At 40.8% G+C, this 20,919-nt stretch overlaps 1 protein-coding gene across 1 annotated transcript; it reads right to left on the reverse strand.

Annotated features, from left to right (window-relative positions):
- Positions 1 to 353: 353 nt before the first annotated feature.
- Positions 354 to 16,365, reverse strand: adra1aa (adrenoceptor alpha 1Aa). The gene is made up of 3 exons (XM_058071802.2): positions 16,162 to 16,365; positions 11,321 to 13,567; positions 354 to 1,561 (listed from the first exon to the last, which is right to left on the reverse strand). Exons 2-3 carry the CDS (start codon positions 12,195 to 12,197, stop codon positions 1,008 to 1,010), a joined length of 1,431 nt encoding a protein of 476 aa, XP_057927785.2. The 5' UTR covers positions 12,198 to 13,567; positions 16,162 to 16,365; the 3' UTR covers positions 354 to 1,007.
- Positions 16,366 to 20,919: the final 4,554 nt, after the last annotated feature.

The raw sequence follows: 20,919 nt of genomic DNA on the forward strand, positions 1-20,919 counted from the left end.
TTAAATAGTAGAGCATAATAGGACCCATACACTACATCTGTGGGTCCGCAGGAGGAAATAAAATGTACAAATGCTTGGGCTGACAAATGTTCCTTAATGGCGGTAACTAATTATTGAATAAATTACATTAAAATGTTTTCCGTAATCATATTAAGCCACACCTCTCTCTTTCCCCATGCTGTTTAATTTGTAATCATTTGACGACCCAATTAAAAATTTGGATCAAATTAATCAGTTTTTAAATGAATTAAACATGAGTAATCACAATTTGCAGCCATGTATGAAATATGTCCATTTTTACTGTCCTTTGTGAACAAAACGATAAATAAACACAAAGATAAATGTCAGGGCACAATTACATATTTGGATGTTTGGAAACTTCCAAATGAACTGAACATTTTTTTCTGCGTCTCCATCCGCATCGTTAGAAAATTGTGGAGGTGCACGGGGTGGAAATTTTCCACATGCAAGCAGCTGCTGCAGGGGGGTGTGAAAATGATGTCATTTGTCCGCACGGACCATAAAACAAGCTTAATACTATGGTCTCTTGAATAGTACCACAGCATTTGCATCACACTTTAACCATGTTATTAAGAGCCATGAAGAGTTGCATTCAAAGACATCAAGTCATTTAAATCGGAGCTGTATGATCTGGGATTTAATCAAATTGTACCTCAGCAGTAAGAGTTTTATGACAGTAAGTCATAAGAATATGAGTTTTCTTCAGCTTAGGAAATTTAAACAACAATTAAATAAAGTTGCCTGAGATGGACCAATAGACTTTTTGAGTGGAAAAAAGTTTATTATGAGAACGTTACAACAAGCAAATGGTACTGATTCTGTGGAATGGCCCCAATACTGTATCTAAACATGATGCCTTCTTGACCTCAGTAACTTTTGCTGACACATCCTCCAAGCCGGACCATCAAGCATCAAGTCTCCAAGGGATCACGTATATCGACTGTTATGTTTTCACTTTTAAACTGCTGACTGATGGACTACAGAGCTTAGACAGACTCCCCTTTCTCTGACAAGGACAGTTGATGGATTTTAATAGTTGGAAGGACTGGAGGGGTCTGGGCACAGTTTGCCTCCTGTGGGGGACTCCGTCCACTGCGGATGCAGCAGCAAGTCCGTCGGACACTTTTACTGCACAGTTTGACCACTTTTCTGCTCGTCTCTGCTGCTCCGTTTCCACCGGTGGAACCATCTGAGAAAACTCTCCAATCCCTACTGTCCCGGGAGGACGGGGTTCTGGACAGGGCAAGGGGGGAGGAGGGACTTAGCCGACAGGATGCCCCCCCATCGACAAGGTTCAGAGTCAGGGGCTGGTTGTGGCCTTGTATTTGACTCTGGCCTGCACCCAGATGATGATGATGATGACGATGCGGTCTGGGGGCGACTCTAAGACATTTAACTCCCATTAAACTCTGGAAAGCCTTCTTAAACTCCTGGTTGGAGCATGGGTAGATGATGGGGTTGATGCAGCTGTTGAAGTAGCCCAACCAGAAGGTGATCTTGAAGACTGTGTCTGGTGGTCTGTATGCAGGGAAGATGGATCCTGGAGGAACACAGTTACAGCATCAGCAAACATTTTACAGAGATTTTTCTTTTCTAATAATGTCTTATGGATACCTTGAAATATTACTATTATTAGACCATTTGAAATGTAAGTTTTATATTAGGGTCAAGGCAATTTTATAAGTGATAAAATCGTGCATGGGTTTTCCGGTTCCCTCCCACATTCCAAAAACATGCTAGGTTAATTGGCGACTCCAAATTGTCCATAGGTATGAATGTGAGTGTGAATGGTTGTTTGTCTATATGTGCCCTGTGATTGGCTGGCGACCAGTCCAGGGTGTACCCCGCCTCTCGACAGCGGGGATAGGCTCCAGCACCCCCGCGACCCTCGTGAGGATTAGCGGTAGAAAATGAATGAATTACTAAAATCGTTTAAATCTAATTAATCACAGTTTTGAAATTAATTAATCAAGATTAATCACCATTTGTCCCATTTTACATGTACTGTGTATATAGTATATACATATATATTAACATCTCCAAATGAACCTCAAACTGAAATCATACTAAAAAATAACAAGTCTGAAAATGTCATTTTAATAGCAGAAGGATATTTTAATCACTTGTTATTATGAGCCATGATGGGCTGCGTTCAAAGACACCTCGTTACTGAAGTTGAATTCAGATGTTTAGAGTGTAGATGTATTTTCTAAGACTTAATACTTTAAGGCACATTTACAAAACACATGAAACAAGTTCCGTCAAGTTCCAGCTAACCAAAAAGACAAGTCTGCACAGGAAGTTGAGTGTCGCCCAACAACCAATGAAAACAAGCATCCCCATTGGCCCACAGAAGAGTCTTTCAAATGGATTGCTGTTTTCTCATATTTTATATTTTTTTTCCTACAATGTGTTGTTCATGGGCCCATCAAATGACTAAACAGTATTTTAGTGCATGAGTGGGAAGAGTGGTGGAAATTTCCCAAATTTTCTGAAACATTTTATTCATTTTTAAATGCAAACATAAGGTAAACAATGTCAAAGTCTCTTTTAACGATTATATCCAGTTTCAGTTGGGAAACATCCATGAGAATTGGCCATGAGAAAGAGCCCTGTATCAGGCTGGTCTGTCCATCCGTCCTCAGCTATGGAGGTCTTGGGGGAGAAGCTTCCTTGTGAAAAGCTTTATTGGACGGCCTGCTGAACATGTCAAATGGTGGCTTGTGAAAAATGAGATTGGGATACAGAAAAAGATGGAAAGAAGGGGGGTGCGGGGGGTACAGCTTGGGAGCAAATAACTTTGTCTCACAGTATAGCCCCATCATTTTATCATCCCCAGCTGGGCCAAAAAAGAAAACAGCAGTTCCATTATTGTCTGTACTGGATAGTTGCCTTTTTGGAGTGAAAAGAGTCATAAGGATGTCAAAATGTGTGCAACCAGTCAGTCACACTTGATCTTTGACTCTGGAACAATATGTTCGGGTTGAAGGAGAATGTTAAAAAAAAGATTTACTGTACCTTTATGATAAATGTACAGATTTCCTATTGTAATGGATGTGAATTTGGGTTACTTATTTTCAGTGTGACACTTTAAAGGGCGAAAGTCCTATGGCCAACGCTCCCATAAACACACCACTAGCAACCACGGTGGACAGCTGTGGTAATTATCCTGTTCTGTGAAAGGGTCGGTTTGCTCCCTTACTGGCGTGGCATGTCAGCTTCTGCCCTGGTTGAGCTGTGGAGGAGTGTGGCGAAGCGTGCCACTACCGTTTTGTTATGCTTTGTTTTGCCTGTGTGTTTTTTTTCCCTATGACCTGTTATGCTCACTGTGCCACGTGTTCGATGCTCACGCTGCTACTTTTTTTTTTAGTGAGTTACCTTCGATGCGTTTGTCGTAGTCTTTGAGGCATTTAATGCTGCTCCGAGATATGGCTTAGTGACTGCTAGATGTGTATGCAGGAACAACAGTAGTGTTGCACAGCACCTACGCACTTTTGCTTGGTCTAATTGGCTGCTTGGTGTCTCATTTAAAACTTCTTTTGTGTTGGTTGGCTTTGCTTTTTTTGTATTAGTTGGCTATGTTTGATTGTTTTGTTTGTTTTGTATCCCACTCCCAGCCCCCCCCAAACCAAGTCGACCATCTAAACAAAGTGCTTTAGCTCTGCTTTAGCTGAGAGGTGTTACCATGATTACATCTTTAAAAAAAATCTAACAATGTGGAACATAATTACAAACAATATACAGTATAACATATTTAAGCAAAGTTGATGAATCATGTGAGGGACTCATTAAAGGCACATTTTTATACTTCCTGCTCCCTAACATCAACTGGCTTTTCCGACTGTGGTGCAATAAAGTACACAGCCTCCACACCCATATACTGACTGAAGTGTAATAAACATTCATCAAAGTCTGTATGTGCAATAAACCCCCACTACCTTCAGCAGAAAGTCATTTCATTGCACTCTACATATGCATAGACATTGTAGTACATATTTTACTGTGGACTCCCATTACATTTAACAAATAACAGGAAGCTATTCTTGATGGAATTGATCCATTGTTACAGCATCATACCTAATACTAACAAGAATTGCAGTTTGACTGTGTAACTTATTCGGAAATGGTGTCATCATTTATTGAGAACCAGGTGCACCTTGGTGCAAGAATAATTCGGGCACTACGATGGTCCGCTCGCATTCCCTGAAAAATTCTCTATAAGCAATACAGATTTTCAGTCGAGGGAAAAGGCCTTCGCTACATTTGCTCACTTATTGGAATAAAATGAAATATTAAATATTAATTTGCAAAACTATACCGAGTGGTTAGCGCGCAGGCCTCACAGCTAGGAGAACCGAGTTCAATTCCACCCTCACCCATCTCTGTGTGGACTTTGCATGTTGTGCCCGTGCATGTGTGGGTTTTCTGAACATGCTAGGTTAATTGGCGACTCCAAATTGTCCATAGGTATGAATGTGAGTGTGAATGGTTGTTTGTCTATATGTGCCCTGTGATTGGCTGGCGACCAGTCCAGGGTGTACCCGGCTTCTTGCCCGAAGACAGCTGGGATAGGCTCCAGCACCCCCGCGACCTTGGTGAGGATAAGTGGTACAAAATTAATTAATCAAGATTAATCACCATTTGCCCCATTTTACATGTATGTACTGTATATATATATATATATATACAGTGTATATATATATACAGTATATACGTATATATGTTTTTATGTATATATTAACATCTCCAAATTAACCTCAAACTGAAATCATACTAACGATGGGTTGCGTTCAAAGACACCTCGTAACTGAAGTTGAATTCAGATGTTTAGAGTATAGATGTATTTTCTGAGACTTAATACTTTAATGCACCATACTCGTAACAAGCATCCCCATTGGCCCACAGAAGAGTCTTTCAAATCGATTGCTGTTTTCTCATATTTTATTTTTTTTCCAGGGTGTACCCCGCCTCTCGCCCGAAGACAGCTGGGATAGGCTCCAGCACCCTTGCGACCCTTGTGAGGATAAGCGGTAGAAAATGAATGAATAATTGAATGAATGAGTCCTTGCATGAGTACTCAGCACTGCTTTCGTTTTAATCTTTTTTAACTCGTCCAAACACTCCATAATACAGAAGAAGATTTACATTTGTTGAGTACAGGCCTTTGACTATCTGCTTTTGTTTCCTCCCCCTACATTTTCTCAGTAGCTCGCTGGAAGAAGATAACATGCTGTGTTGTTGACAGTTGAATACCTATTTTCTGTCTTTCAGCCTCACACTTGGCTCATTCATGGATTAGTTTCTAACTTGTGTAAAGACAGTGTGTTTTCCATTTTAGGTGCCTTTTCTTCCATCCTGTCATGTGATTCGTCACACCTGTGTCTCATTGGGCCTGACCTATTGTTTCCTCATGCGTCAGACAATCAGCGACTTGTCTCCCACCTGTGTCCTGTGACAGGGTTCAACTGCTTATTTTCAGTACGTTCCTCACTTTGATATCCTGACTTCTTGTTTGTTCTCGTGTTAAACGATGCCAAAGTGTCAGATAAAGAGGTTTGCGTATTTGCAAATGAGCCCTGAAAGAGGTGTTAGACGGCTCTGCATGCTCTCGTTTTTTCTATCACCGAACTTCCTTATATGGGCTATATATGGCCTACAGATTGCCTGCACTCAGTAAACGCGGACCTTCATATCCGGAAGTCCTCTGCAGCGCTTGGTAGTGTGACCAATCACAGCAGAATGTGTGTAACTGGAGGCGGGCTGTGGGTGGAATGCATTAAACAGAGGATTTGGGTGAGGGGCAGGAAATCTATAGAAAACGCTGCAGAAAGAGGTGCAGGATCTGGAAGATCTAGAAAGCTTTCTGTGCGAGTTATCATGTGTAGCTGCTCTACAGTATAGTAGTCCACAACTCAAAACAAAGGGCCAAAAATGAGCACCTTTCTGGGTAGTTACTGCACCAAAGTTTCATTTTTATTTCGCTTTTGTGATAATGAATCTAAAGCCAATTGTTGCCATGTTCAATTTCAACACAAATTGACAAGTTGGACAAAACAACATATACTATTTTAAGTGGTTCACTTGTGTGCATTGTGCTGTAAAGTGGCAGTGCACCACAATGATGGTATTGGCACCTTACATTCCGGTGTGAAAAGGACCTTTGAGAAGAGCATCACAGTTGTCTGGACACAAGTTGCTCTTGAAATTATGAATAGACGGCTTGCTATGTTTTCTTACTATCCTTGAGAGATGAGCAAAGCCCAACAGGACACATGATTATTCTCATCGAACCATTCGGCACAGCAGAACAATCCAATTCAAAAGCTGTATCCATGATTTCCACTAATATAGATAATACTGTCCTATTATGGCTGTCATTGACAGTAATTGAAAATAAAATGTTGTCCCCGAAGGTAATAGATTCTTTACACTGTATGTTGGGAGTACAACAGCAGGACATCTCAGAAAGAAAAGCTTCCAAAAGCTTTCCCCTGGGGTGAAACACAGGAAACTGTCAGGGGGGATTCAAGAGGATTTCATTTTAGTGTAGCCCTGCCAACATGTAGAAATACTCAACATGCAATTTGACTCTTGAATACACTTGTATGGCTCCATTTTGTTGCATTTCCCTGGTTTCAGTTTCAAGTTCAGTCTGCACAGTACAGATAAATGAATAGATATTATCAGTTTCTCTTGTATTTCAAATTCTGTCCCTTGGGCAGAGGCATGACAGAAAATAATTGAGAAGCACTGCATTATATAGACAGATACAGTTGAAACTATAATTTTGCATACACTATGTAAAAAGACACCTACTATTTCTTCCTCAGTATTTCATTAATTTCTTTAAAATTTAAATACAGTTCCTTAGTAAATGGTAGCATTGTATTTAAAGTGCTCATGACACCAAAAATTTGAAATTTTTTTAACAAAAATGTATCCTGCAGTTGTTTATCCTGCTGTCACAGATAAACAACTATAAAATAGGAGTGAAAGGAAGTGGTGATTTGTAAACCGATGCCATCTTGGCTGTGATGTCAAGACCAAAACACGCTCCAAGAACCAGATTCAAACATATGCAGCCATGAACTCACAGCAATGCCAATAAAGTGACATATTCACAACAATAACACAATAATAACATTCACTAATATTGTGTTGTAATAATGATGATATAACACACACGCATGTTTTTTTAACTAAGTCACTCAGTGGCACTGACAGCTCTATGCACACTGCTAAATAAAAGACCAGCGAGCAGCGATCGCTGCTTATTTAGCCATGAAATGAGCCCCTATACTACTATTTTAAGATAGCAGATAGCACATAAGCCTCACCTTAGCCGGTGCGTCAGAACAAGCCAGAAAGGACTGCACTGGATTAGCCACCATGAGCACTAGGTTGGATACCGACAGAACCGCCTTGCTCACACACACCTTGTCATTCATTCATCCATTTGGAAGACCCATATACGGCCAAGCTTCAACTTCCTGACTGATGATGTTGATTCAATATTTCAACATTATGTTCTTTCTTCAGGATGCAATCCATTTTATCAAGTGCACAGGTCCTCCTGCAGCCAAACAGCCCCATACTTCACAGTTAGGATGGTTTTCCCAGGTTTACAATAGGGCTCATTTTTCATCCAATTGCAACAATGGTGATTATGGTTTCACTTTAGTTTCATCAGACCGCGGGATATTCGGGTCTTTGTCCTTGTGTATGTTTGCAAACTGTCTAATTTGTCTTGTACTGTATATGTTGCTTTTGGATTAATGGCTTCTTTTTTGGTAAAGTGGCCTTTTAAACCTTGTCGGTTTATGTATGTTCATCTCTAAAGTACAGAACCTGTCCCCATCCTGAGCAGTATGCTGGCTGGACATTGCCATGTTGTTTATGCTTGTGGATAACAGAAATACGGGCACCTTCAAGCATCTTCAAAATTGCACCCAAGGATGGAGCTTTTCTAAATATATTCATGAATAACTGTGGTGAGAAGTGAGGTCCAATAAGCCTAAAATGTCTCATAATTGCTCTGCACATGATTCATAGCCTTTGTCAGAACGTTTGGCCGCCCTTAATAGTTTACATCAATCATCCTGTTCCTTTATTAAGTAATTTGCAAATCTTTCTTTTCATTCGGTCACACCACTGAAAGTGTCATGCATGGTTGGTGGTCTGTGTCATTTTCCATCAGTCTTGTCTTCATCCGGTAGGGTGTATTTGAAGAGAACATCATAACGTCTGACAACGGTGTGACGGCCGTGTCTGTCTATTCCTTAGATGGCATTGTGATTAAATGAGATACAGACCCAAGGGTCAGAGGACGGCGGATTGACACTTTATTCACTGTGTGTGAGAGGCTGATGTTTACAGGCAGGTGAACACTGCAGGCTGTAAGCTATCTCAAAAATTTGTAAAGCCTATTTATGATGTGTTTACCTGGCCAATTCAAAACATTTATAAACCAAAAGATGCTACTGAAGATGCTGAATGGGTTTTATTTGACATCATTCAACTATTAAATCTGCCAGGGATGTAATTGAAGTGTACTGTATATACTGGGGTTGGGTGATATTTTTGGGATGTATCACAATATGACGATATAAACGATATAAAACACACTAGCTAACTTTTCTAACGGGATGTCAGCCTCTGCTCAAAATCTTTGACAAACTGTAATTCCTGCATTTGTAATTAAGGCAGATGTAGTCACCCATGCAATTCCAACTGATGCTCTTATTTTGTCACAGAAGTGTGTTCCGTGTGTGTGGAAAATGTGTATTTACTGGTAAGACGAGCTTGTGTTAAAAGATAAACGCGCTTCTCAGAGCCTACACGTCATCATCAGATATTGTAAAACGTTCATTACATTACAGCTGGAAAACACAATGTAGTGAAAATATACTCATCGAGCCCGAGACGCGCACACGCGACCACAAAATTAACCCCTGCTAGCTTCCATTCACCAGAGTTTATCGCCATTGCAACTTGTTTAGGTCGGGCAGGGATTGTTCAGGTCTAGAATGAGCTGGTGCCATGATTGAGCCGTCTGCCGAGTAAATACTTAAATACTTCCCCACACAGATGTTACTTCTCCTCATGACGACAACATCCGGTGCGACATGCAGTCATCAATCTACACCTGTATGTAAAAAATATTGGCCAACCCTAGTATGAACCTAGTTGTTTTGAATGAAACTGCTTTGATTAAGGGCAGCACGGCGGTCGAGTGGTGAGCGCGCAGACCTCACAGTTAGGAGACCAGGGTTCAATTCCACCCTCGGCCATGTGGAGTTTGCATGTTCTCCCCGTGCATGCGTGGGTTTTCTCCAGGTACTCCGGTTTCCTCCCAGATTCCAAAAACATGCTAGGTTAATTGGCGACTCCAAATTGTCCATAGGTATGAATGTGAGTGTGAATGGTTGTTTGTCTATATGTGCCCTGTGATTGGCTGGCAACCAGTCCAGGGTGTACCCCGCCTCTCGCCCAAAGTCGGCTGGGATAGGCTACGGCACCCCCCGCGACCCTTGTGAGGAAAAAGCTGTAGAAAATGAATGAATGAATGCTTTGATTAACATGGGTGGTCATTCGCATAACCATCCCTCCTTTTTCTATGCCGCTTATCCTCACTAGGGTGTATGCTGGGCCTATTCATTCACTACATGAGAAAAAAACTTATGTGTGGTCAATACCAAGTAATAATGGACAGAGGGTTGAATTTATTCATTTATGCAGGATGTTTTTTTCAAGTTGCAATTTCCATGTGGGAAGTTCCAATATGCTTGGCTAGCTATCTTGAATATGATATGAAGTAGCAAAGTTTATATCAAGTTGATGTCAAGATTTTCCAAAACAATGCCTTTCTCAAATCAGAAGATTACAATTTAATTTGTTTTAATGTGCTGTATTAGTCTTTATATTGCAAGAATAACAATAACAAAAGTTGATCCCAATCTTCTTGTGAAATTGTAACAAGCTTAATCTCACACAAACTTGTTCTCCAGGAAACATCAGATTCCGATGCTAATCCCAAAGATTTCCTGTGAATGGACGAAGGCGCTCCATAAAGGCCAGCAGAAGGCCTTTGTGTTTGCACTGGCAAAACATCTGCAACATGTTTTTCTTCCTCATTGTGTATTCAGAACACAACCTGAATGTCAATATATGTCAATAACATGCAAATTGCATGAACATACTACTAACTACAACTTGTGAAATAGAGCAACACATAACAAGGGGAGTTCAACAATTGATCGTTGCATGTTCCCTTGAAAATATACAAGCCAAACTGTACGGGAGCAGGAACCCACCTGCTACAGCTGCTGTGTTGGGAAGTTGGCAATGGCAATACTAACATGGTGGCTTGTTTGGCCCTCAACTCACTTCAATGTTATTGCAGGTATTATATGCAGGTGTACTTAATTGTACATCAAGTTGGTGGATACAGCAGATAAATATACAACACAAAAAAATTTAGCTGAAGTATATAAACCAGGGGTCTCAAACACGCGGCCCGCGGGCCAAATGTGCCCCGCAGGACACTAATTTGAGGCCCCCGCCTTGATATGAAAGTTTAATGTTAGTGCGGCCCGCGCAAGTTTGATATGGATGCTGTATGGTATCATGTACCCAGAAAAAATTATTACGTTTGATTAATGTTCATGTTAAAGGTTAAATAACTGTTAATAGTTATCCTCCCTATCCGTGTGGAAGTGGTAAGTTTTTGGCTATTTAAGTTTAAAGGAAGTAACTTGAAGGCTACCGTTTAGGTCGTTAGCTCTCTAGTTTGCGAGTTAGCATGTGTCTCAAGACCCTGCAGTTGCGCAATATGTTGTAAATAAAAAGAGTATAAATGTCATGTCTACAGGGCTCTAATCATGCTTTTAATCTGAAAAAAATAATTTGTCTAGCCACCAACTATATGTGGTTTCTTAAGTTTTTATTATTTGCCGTTTTATTATTATTATTATTATATTGATTGATTTTCTTTATTCTTTATTTTTTTATTTATGTTTCATCTTATTTTGTGTAGAAAAATAAAAAGTGAGATATTTGAGAACAGTGGAATGTTTTATCAGAGCTTTTCTTGTAGAAAATTGGAACCAAAGCGAAGTTTTTTAAATTTTTTTGTTTTTAATAAATGCGTTTTTTGTTGTTTTTTTTGGAAAACCTGATGCGGCCCAGTCTCACCCAGACCCGAGCTCCAGTGGCCCTCAAGTAAATTGAGTTTGAGACCCCTGATATAAGTGAATACACCTTAAGAAACAGACAAAAAGTCAGAGAAGCTGGCACTCACCGATAGGAAGGACCAGGAAGAAAGGCATCCAGCACAGTACGAAGCAGCCCACGACTATGCCCAAGGTCTTGGCGGCCTTCTTCTCCCGAGAGAACTTGAGCAATCGAAGAGCAAAATGTGTGCGGTTACGAAGAGCCTCATCCTCGCTTACAGTTGTGTTGCCTCTATGGATCCTCAGTATTACAAACTCTGAATCCGACTTCTCGGTTTTGCGGCCTTCCCTAAGGCCCTGGCTCTCTCTGCGGGCCACCACGTACACCCTACAGTACATTGACAGGATGATGGCCAGGGGGAGGTAGAAGGAGCCCACAGCTGAGAAGATGGCATAGCCCGGCTCCTCTGTGATCTTGCAAATAGAATCATCCTCCGGCGCCGGCTCTTTCCAGCCAAAGAGAGGTCCGATGGATATAGTGACAGACAGCACCCACAGCAGCATGACAGCCAGTAGGGCCCTGCGCTTTGTCATTATAGCTGGATAACGCAGAGGATAACTGACCCCAATGTAGCGATCCACAGAGATCACACACAGACTCATGATGGAGGCGGTGCAACAGAGCACATCTACAGCTGCCCAAACATTGCAAAAAGCCCTTCCAAACACCCACCGATCCAGGATCTCGAATATGGCGGAGAAGGGTAGCACTGTGGAGCTGAGTAGCAGGTCTGCCACTGCTAGATTAACAATGAAATAATGAGTCACTGTCCGCAGGTGTCTGTGGCAAACTACTGAGAGGATAACAAGAATGTTTCCGACTACTCCAAACACGATGAATACGCCAAGCACCAAGCCCAGAACAACAGCCTTGAAAATACTGAGTTCTGGTTCCAATACCTGGCTGCAGTTGGAGCAGTTTTGAGTCAGAGGAGCTAACGTCATATTGTGAAGCAGAGCAATTCACTGTGCCAGTACCACAGCGATGCTGGACTCTGTTCTGTGCTGTGTCAGACCAAAGTGCACACCTTTTTCTGGGTTCCACCACAGGTAGAAGCGGATTGTTAATCAGTCTTTCATAGCATCATTTAAAAGATGGTGCCTCTACTAAATTAACCTTTAGGTTGGCAATGTATCAAAAACAACTGTAGGAACACAGCAAGGAAATATGATGAATGGTGTTAATACCTTGTAAATGTATATTTTACATTTTTCCAATCTGAAAAGTGGCCGCTTTTCTGCTTTTTTCCCCTGCAATCTATAAATACATCACACTTCTCGTCAATAAACATATAAACACATTTTTGATTGACTCTAAAAATTGGAGTTTTGGATTTCGGTGATGAATGGTGTCAAACGTGGGATGACCCAGTTGGATGGATGCTTGGGATAGCTGACACCTGTGAGCAACATGGACCTGATACTGGACAAGGGAGTTTGTGTGACCGAGCATGCTGTTACTACCGTGCATGCGTGCCATGTGTCCAATCTGATTACCATGTCAAAGAGCCTGATTCTTTGGTTGTCGTGCTCACTGTACATGCTTTTAAACCCGATTAACATTGGGTCACATGGAATTGGAAGGTACTCCAAATAATCCTGAAACAAATGTCAAAAGTAGGATGCTCCCTAGGAACTGGTGCAAGAGATCCTGGAGATGGGTGAGGCATGAGGATGATGGAATGGGACACCTGTAAGTGACGACAGCTGACTCTCAAAGTGCTTGGCTTTTCAACCCAATACTCCTGGATTCAAATCATCTGTGTTGGAGGTGATGCTTCTCAGAGTTCTGTGATAATTGGTGTCAGATGAAAGACAGGCAGATGCCCACTCTGAAGGACCCGTAGGGCACAAGAATACTGTGCGATAAGGTCACAAATAATCTGACTCATGGTTAGTTTCCAGCTATTTCAACCCATTAAACCTGGGTTCAAATCTGGGTTAAAGGTTCTGTGATAATTGGTGTCAGAAGAAGAGTGGTTGAACATAAGGCCTGTTGGAAGGACTCGTAGGACAGGTGATCCTTGTGTGCTAGAGTCCAATGAGCCTGGCTTGTGGTCAGTGTATAGGCGTTTCAATCCAGTAAACCTGGGTTCAAATCCTGGTTGAAGGTGCTATAATGTCTTTGGGACACAAGGCCATCTGATGAGTGTCCACTTGAAAGGAGCCTTTGGACAGATGACCCCTATATGATAGACTCCAGAGAGACAAAACTGAAGTCAGTGGTCGGTGTGCGTAGTCAGATTCCAGATTCTTGGTCTTGATTGCTGGAGCAATTGCAGTGACTACAGCAGGCAGTGTATAGCATCCAGAACCTTTGAGAAGAGAGAGGAAATTAAAAGCGACATCCATCAGAAAACAAAAGCACCCGTCCTTGTTTCGTCTATTTATTTTGCATTGTTTTCCTTTTCTGTGTTTCTGTGAGTCAGATCCTTCATTGCCGTGGGGGGAGAGACATTGTTTGAGGCTCAGTAGCTGGCAGATCAATGGGGACTACAGCTTCATTTTGCTCATATCGACAAAAACACCATGCACGGTTGCAGATTAAAGAAACCAATGTCAGAACCGAACAGTGTCTTTCCTTTTTTTATGCTTATCTAGATAACATCCTATAAGTGAAACTTCCCAGTCTCATACACATAGACAGGGAATTAGAATTATTTGTAATGCTAATACAATCTTCACCATGCCATGTATTATCATGTATAATGTCCACACAAATGAATGCTGTGGTCTCTATGTGTTCAAATCATTTTGGTGTGATCAGACAATCTATATATATGGTGAGAGGTGAAAGCATCATGCATTCCCCTTGTGTCTCCCACCCCCTTCCTCTCCTCGTTGCACTATTAACCACTGGCTGACATTTTGCCGCAAATCTCTGCTCAATACCGGCACGGAAGGCTCTTTAAAGTATTTGATGGACTCCACGTCGCTGATAAGTTCTGCTGCATGCTCGCCTCATTCGAGGTGTGGCAAAGCTTGCATCCAGCGGTCATCGGAAAGCAGCACCTCAGAGCGTCTTCCACCCACTCATCTAGAAAAATGTGTGTGCGCTTATTGCCTTTAGCGAGGATTATAAAAGTGATATATACATGTTTATGCACTCAGGCATTACAGAGGCTCATTTCACCATCATTTTGCAGTGTATGCATAATAATGTACACCAGTCCTTACCGCTATAAAATGTTTTATACAACATGCCTGAACTGAAGGAAGTCATTTTGACATGACTTGACTATGCACATTTTGCAAACAGGACATACTTCTTGAGGTACACATTTTATACGTATGTGTAAAAACTAAATTAATTTTATTGATCCATGAGGAAAGACCTGTTGATTTCACCTGTCCTGGTATGTGCTTAAAGGTGAGACATTATACTCTACGTATTTCCTAGCAGATCACATCCAAGGCAATTGCGCTTATGTGATGAGCTTTAGGGTATATCATATTTACCATCAACTATCCCCTGTGTTCTTTTTGAATGAAAGTCTGCCAATTTACAAGCTCACAATGTTATGGTGGAAATACAGAATTTGTGAACCTGGCAGAAATACAAGCGCGTGTTGACGTGTAGCGGCTGCTGAGCTCAAACTGGAATTCACAATAACGTTGAGGACACTTTGAGACATATGGTCGCTCTGTGGCTGCAGTTATTTTTAAGTGAAAGCGTAAACATCTACTCTGGCTCAGATGCAATCTCCACCTCGTCACGCAGCGTAAGTAGTGGCCACTGTGTGTGTGTGTGTGTGTGTCAGTCAGTGTAGACTCCTCTTTCAAAATGACAGAACAAGGGACTCGTGCCCATCATTAGAACTCAGTGGGCACTGATCCATGCAGTACATTTTGGGGATTAAAAATCATTTCTACTGAAAGACACTGAATGCCACTTCATTAACTCACTCTCAAAACAACAGGAATAGCACCATGTCTGTGCAACCTTCACACAGTGCATTCGAATTATGTGCACTCAACATTGGCTACAACTGCATATGTTAACAATATGAAGAATTCTGACATTATGAATACAATAATGCTCAGTTTTGCTCATTGTGCTCATGCTCATTGTGGTTGTAGGTTGCAGTGGTGTACAGCTGCATTGCATCATGGTGAGGGGTGTTTCTAATATTTTGGCCAAGGCAGAAAGTACCCCCACATAATGCAGTACATTTGTTCAAAAGCAATTTTTTTTTTTACTTAATGCTTTTCAAAACTGAGCATTATTATCTTTGCTAAGGCAATATTTCCCATTGCACTGGATGCCATTTGATTAAGAGGTTGCACCAAATCTTGTTTGCCAATGAGTGCATACAAGAGGGTAATACTCACTTTCAAATGACTGGTGTAGTGCTGCATTGCATGATATTGAGACCTGGTTAATTAAGTAACCAAAATATGATCATAAATCTTGGTACAATACACTAGTTACAACTGCAAACTAAATAGTATGAAATACTCAATACCTTTGTAAATGAATATTTTTTATCATCAGAGTGCATCACATACAAGTGGCCATAATGTACAAAATGTATTTTTTCATACATTTGATGCTCTTTCTATTGTGTGACGATGTAAGTATCCCTAATGGTGAACCAATGGTGAGTGAATTATCAGTCTCAAAGTCTACAAAAGGACTCTGTAGGAAGAGAAATGATCGTATGGCGTTATATATCTAATGTTCTGGCCAAATGTACACATACTTTGTAGCCAAGGTTTAATATTAGAGTGGAGTTTTATTTGTAGGGAATTCTTTCTTAAGTGATGCTATCAAAACATTCCTTTGACTGGTCATTATGGCGCGCGGCGAACGTATCGATTGATTGAAACATTGAAAAAGCAAAGGAACTCACCATTATAAGACTTTTTAAAAAAAGAAAAAAGAATGAAATATATAAATTGTACTCACCCAAGTCTTATTGTGGTTTGTTACATCCGTACCCACGTTAATAGACGAGCAACACGTGCATTCACCACTGAGGAATCTTCACGAGCCGACAGGAAACAGGGAGCCTCCTTCACGTGCTCATCCCGATGATCGCGGGCACTTCACGACTCACGCCTTTCTCTCTCCTCTGTCTACTTGGTCACCATGGCCCCCCAATCACCGTCCCCCGCCCAAACCAATCCCCACCGCTCAGTCCACCATCCACATGCTTGAATACTAAACCCCTCCCAAACCTCCACCTTCCCATTCCTCACGCTCCACCCATGCCTGTATGGCACTGTGCGCCATGGCAACCTATCACTCTCCTCAGTCTGTCACCTTCTTAGTGGCGACCTGCAAAGGTTGGCATCCATGAGAAATGTTCTTCTGAAACTTTTTAAGACTTTTAAGAAGCCTCTTGTCCTCACACTGGCTCACTGACTGAACAAAATGAAAAATGTGATGACAAGGACACTTTACTTTGCATTTACAAATGAATGCAACAGCTGTAAATCTATTTATGGCTGACAGGGGAAAACAAGCAGCAACATCCAAAAGACTGACATAGATGTAATCCACCTGAAACACACAACACCATAAAAGATTTTCTTCACTCCAAAAATGCAGAAATACATTTTCTGCAGAAAACACATCTAATTTGCCTCAAATTGGCAACATAAAACAGATAAAATGGACAGTTTACACTTACCACTGTTAAAACAGCCTACATATATATATTTTTTTTTCATATGTTTCTGTCTTTATGCGTCCCTGTTTTTTTTTGTTAACCATTTCAATGTCCTTTGTTCCTTTGGCTGTACCTTGATTCCATGTGTTCATCCATCATACATTATCAATCATTCATAAAAGTACCTATATATATTACTTGAAATGCGTTTCATAAGTGTGTGAGGCATAGTTAGCTTTAACCTGGATTGTACATTTAGCATTGAGCTTGTTAGCGTCCATCTCAAGTGAGCAATGGCAGCTGAGGATAGAGGTTTCTGGAGATCAAAGCTCACTTTAATTGCAAATGTTGATCCAAAATCAGAGGAGAACATCAACATCAAGCTAGCAAAAGGGTTTAGGGGGGTAGGATTCCCAATAGGAAGTTAGCTGACTCTAGAAGCGGCGGAATGAAAGGTATGTACATTTGTGTTAAACACTTATTAGACTCATTCTAACGTTAACATTAGCTGCATAAATTGTTAGCCCTGTAATATTGTAAAATATGATGTCCCTCAGGTCCGGTGCCCATAGTAACCTGGCAAACTTCTAGTTTGTTTTGTGTGTGTTTTTAGCATTCGCAGCATTTTCCAATTACATTTGTTTTATGCTGTTTTTGGTTTTGGATCATTTGCATGTTTGGAAGTTGCTGTCCATTTATCCATCCATTAAAAGTATCAGTATATACATTTATCTTGTTCATATTCATCAAAACGGCTGCACAGTGGCCGAGACCCCAGCTAGGAGACTCGGGTTCGATTCCCTGCTCGGGCATCTCTGTGTGGGGTTTGCATGTTCTCCCCGTGCGTGGGTTTTCTCCGGGTACTCCGGTTTCCTCACACATTCCAAAAACATGCTAGGTTAATTGGCGACTCCAAATTGTCCATAGGTATGAATGTGAGTGTGAATGGTAGTTTGTCTATATGTGTCCTGTGATTGGCTGGCCACCAGTCCAAGGTGTACCCCACCTCTTGCCTGAAGACAGCTGGGATAGGCTCCAGTAAGCCTGCCACCCTTGTGAGGATAAGGGATGGATGGATATTGATCAAAACTGTCAGTTTTTATTGCAGTTATATTGAAGAACTCAAGATGAAACAGTTGATTTTAGAGTTTGCTGTTAACAAGCTCTTACTTTGTGTCTTGCAGCAGTAGAGCTCCTGATACTTGCAAACATTACAGTTTAACCTCACAGTGCACACACAATTGGCACAAACTTCACTTTTTTTAACACAATAATACGTCTCAGATCTCTTCAAAGGCACTGTCGCTTCACCGTGCAGTAACTACCAAGCACAATGTACCACACAATGATCACTGTGTGAGGCATTTTAGTTTATTTATGCAGATTGGTTCATTGTTGTGCATGCATGTTTGCTTCGCGCCAGCACACACAGACTGCCACAACATGTGCACTACGTTTAATAGTCATTCATCAACTGAAATAATATTAAATTGTAAAACAATACAAATGAAAAAAACATAGTTGGAAGACTTGAAAATAACAACATATGCTCATTGCATCTGTGCTTGTCAGTGACTGAATCTTTGCATCTAAAGGTTTTATCATAGATCTAAGACCTGTTAAAAAAAGCAATTACCTGTGTGAGTCGCCCCTGCGATGGGACAGACTTTGAAAAGATACCGGAATCAATATCTCTGCACTGAAGGAAATGTTTGCCATCATTGGGGTAACAGTCTGACTGGAGCATTCACACTAATGTTGGCATTTACAGTGACATTCGCTTTAATTGCATCAAGAGATTTCCTATGAGTTTGACCCCTACAAGACCCCTGCAAGATGAATGATTTCAATCACCGCCGGACAGTCAATAACGCATAGAGGAACATTGGTTCAAGGCAATAAAAATATTCTATATGCATGCTATATACTGTATTTCATTTCAACCAAAAAACCGATGAGCTCCAATGTGTGATAATCTAATTTTAGAAACCACTGCCCAATTGGGGGTGACATTTTTAGAGTGTGCCTTGACATTGGGGAAAAAAGGTGCTTGGCTGGTTCATGAAGCTTCTTGGTACATGCTGGCTGTCCACCCACACACTTAAGCATGGAGGCTCGCACCTGAAAAAGAGGCAGCAAAACTACCTGAGTCCTATCTTATATGGTTTATAAGATGGATTTATTAAAAAAAGGACAATGTAAGCTTGCTGCCACACATCTGAGTCAATAATTTATGAATTTACATATGCAGTATATAAATTGTATCTCTCTTTACATGTTCTGAAACCAATGTGACAATGCAATGTGATTGAACAGCTTTTGGTTTTGTTTTTTAAATGTTTTCTTTTTACATTTTAAATAATCCAATGTGAATTACATTATGTTCAATAAAAAAAAAAGCTCACATACCTGCCAAATGATTTATCTGCACCGAATGCCCAGGAAGAAAGACATTATACCTTTATTTGCATGTCTATCTTAAATTGTCAAAGACATATTGCTCAGCAGCACCTGTGAACCACCCACTTGCCACATTTTATCAGTTCTGACTGTTGGTGGGTGATAAAGTAGGGACACTGAGATTTTTCATCATGTTCATGTGATACAATGGTTTTGGCTTTTCATTTAGGGCAATAAGCAATTGCTGTAATGAAGACAGACCTCATTATCTCAGCCGACAGAAATCCACTCAGAACAGGACTCTAATTATTTCCTAAATGCTGCTCTCTCACTGCGCAGAGTCACCCGGGGTGGCTGGCTTCTTTCCAGTCACACACACATACGCATAAACGCTCATGTAGGGTGGGGGGTCTGTGTGCTCAGCTGTTGTAGTGGCAGAGATTAGCCAACATGACAATATAGTACTCCCCTCTGACCGAAGATGACAATCATATCTATCATCCGATTAATTAATCACATCTCCAGATGGAACTCTAGCAGTTATTATGCTACTAATGTACAGGCCATGGATATGTGCAGCCCAATCTCTGTGAAGGATATGTTAACAATACACTGACAAGATGAAACAAAAGCAAAAGGATGCAGATTAAATTACATGCAAGTGTTTATACATCATTTAGCATATTCAATGCAAAGCATACACTGTAATATTATGACAGTGGAGTGGAGATTGTCAGAGACTCAGCATTTGTGTGTGGACAAACGCCACAAAAAATGTGTGACAAAAAATGAGCAATATTGTCTCATGTTTTTAAATTTTAATTAACAATACAACATGATGTTATGGTCTTCAGGGTGCTGGTTTCATTTCTTGCAGTGGTTGTCACCCATGCGTGTTATAAGACGCGATTTAAAAGAAAAAATGATGGTGTTTCTTGGACTCCATGTTCTGTAAGTGTGTGCTGATTTTAAAAACAATATACAATATACATCTAATATCTCAGTTTATTGATGAACAGATGCATTGTAATGTGCACTGTGAACTGTGATATTTTGTATTTGTTTATAGTTAAAGGGGACCTATTATGCTTTTTCCACTTTTCTGACCTATGAATGTAGTTACAATGTTGAATTCTCGTGGTCAACAATACCAAAGTTTCAGATAATAAGGTTCGCGCATTAAGAAGCGAGCCCTCAAAGAAGTTTGGGATGGCTCAAAACGCTTGATTTCAAAAGGCGTGGTAAAACTGCCCCTTTGTGATGTCACAGAGGATAGGACTTCCTTATATGGTTCATAGTTAGGAAGCACTTTGGGCAATCACAGCGAAGTGGGCATGCCTGGAGGCGGACCTTGGGTGGAATGAATTAAAACTGTTTCGGCCTGGAGCACAAATACAGCTGGAATAGGTGCAGATTCTGGAAGAACTATAAAGCTTTGTGTGCTAGTTATCGTGTGTATCTAGTTATCACTGCTCTATAGGAGATCACAACTCATACAAAGGGTAAAAAAAGGAGCATAATAGGTCCCCTTTAAATGTGCTATACATATTAGGCTCCACATTTTCTGCCGAAAAAAAAAAAACACCAAAGCATATATTACAAATACTGGTTTGCAGAGATCAGCTTGTACAACAAAATGTCTAGATTTGTCA

This window comes from Doryrhamphus excisus, linkage group LG3 (assembly GCF_037039965.1).
Source record: "Doryrhamphus excisus strain RoL-2023G ecotype Guam linkage group LG3, RoL_Dexc_Guam_v1.1, whole genome shotgun sequence".
NCBI classification, from domain to species: Eukaryota; Metazoa; Chordata; class Actinopteri; order Syngnathiformes; family Syngnathidae; genus Doryrhamphus; species Doryrhamphus excisus.

Excerpts from the sequence above, each read along its gene's own strand:
- adra1aa (XM_058071802.2), bottom strand. The coding sequence starts at position 12,197 with ATGACGTTAGCTCCTCTGACTCAAAACTGCTCCAACTGCAGCCAGGTA. Across the intron at positions 1,562-11,320 it reads CTTCCTGGTCCTTCCTATCG|GATCCATCTTCCCTGCATAC; the intron begins GTGAGTGCCAGC and ends GTGTTCCTCCAG.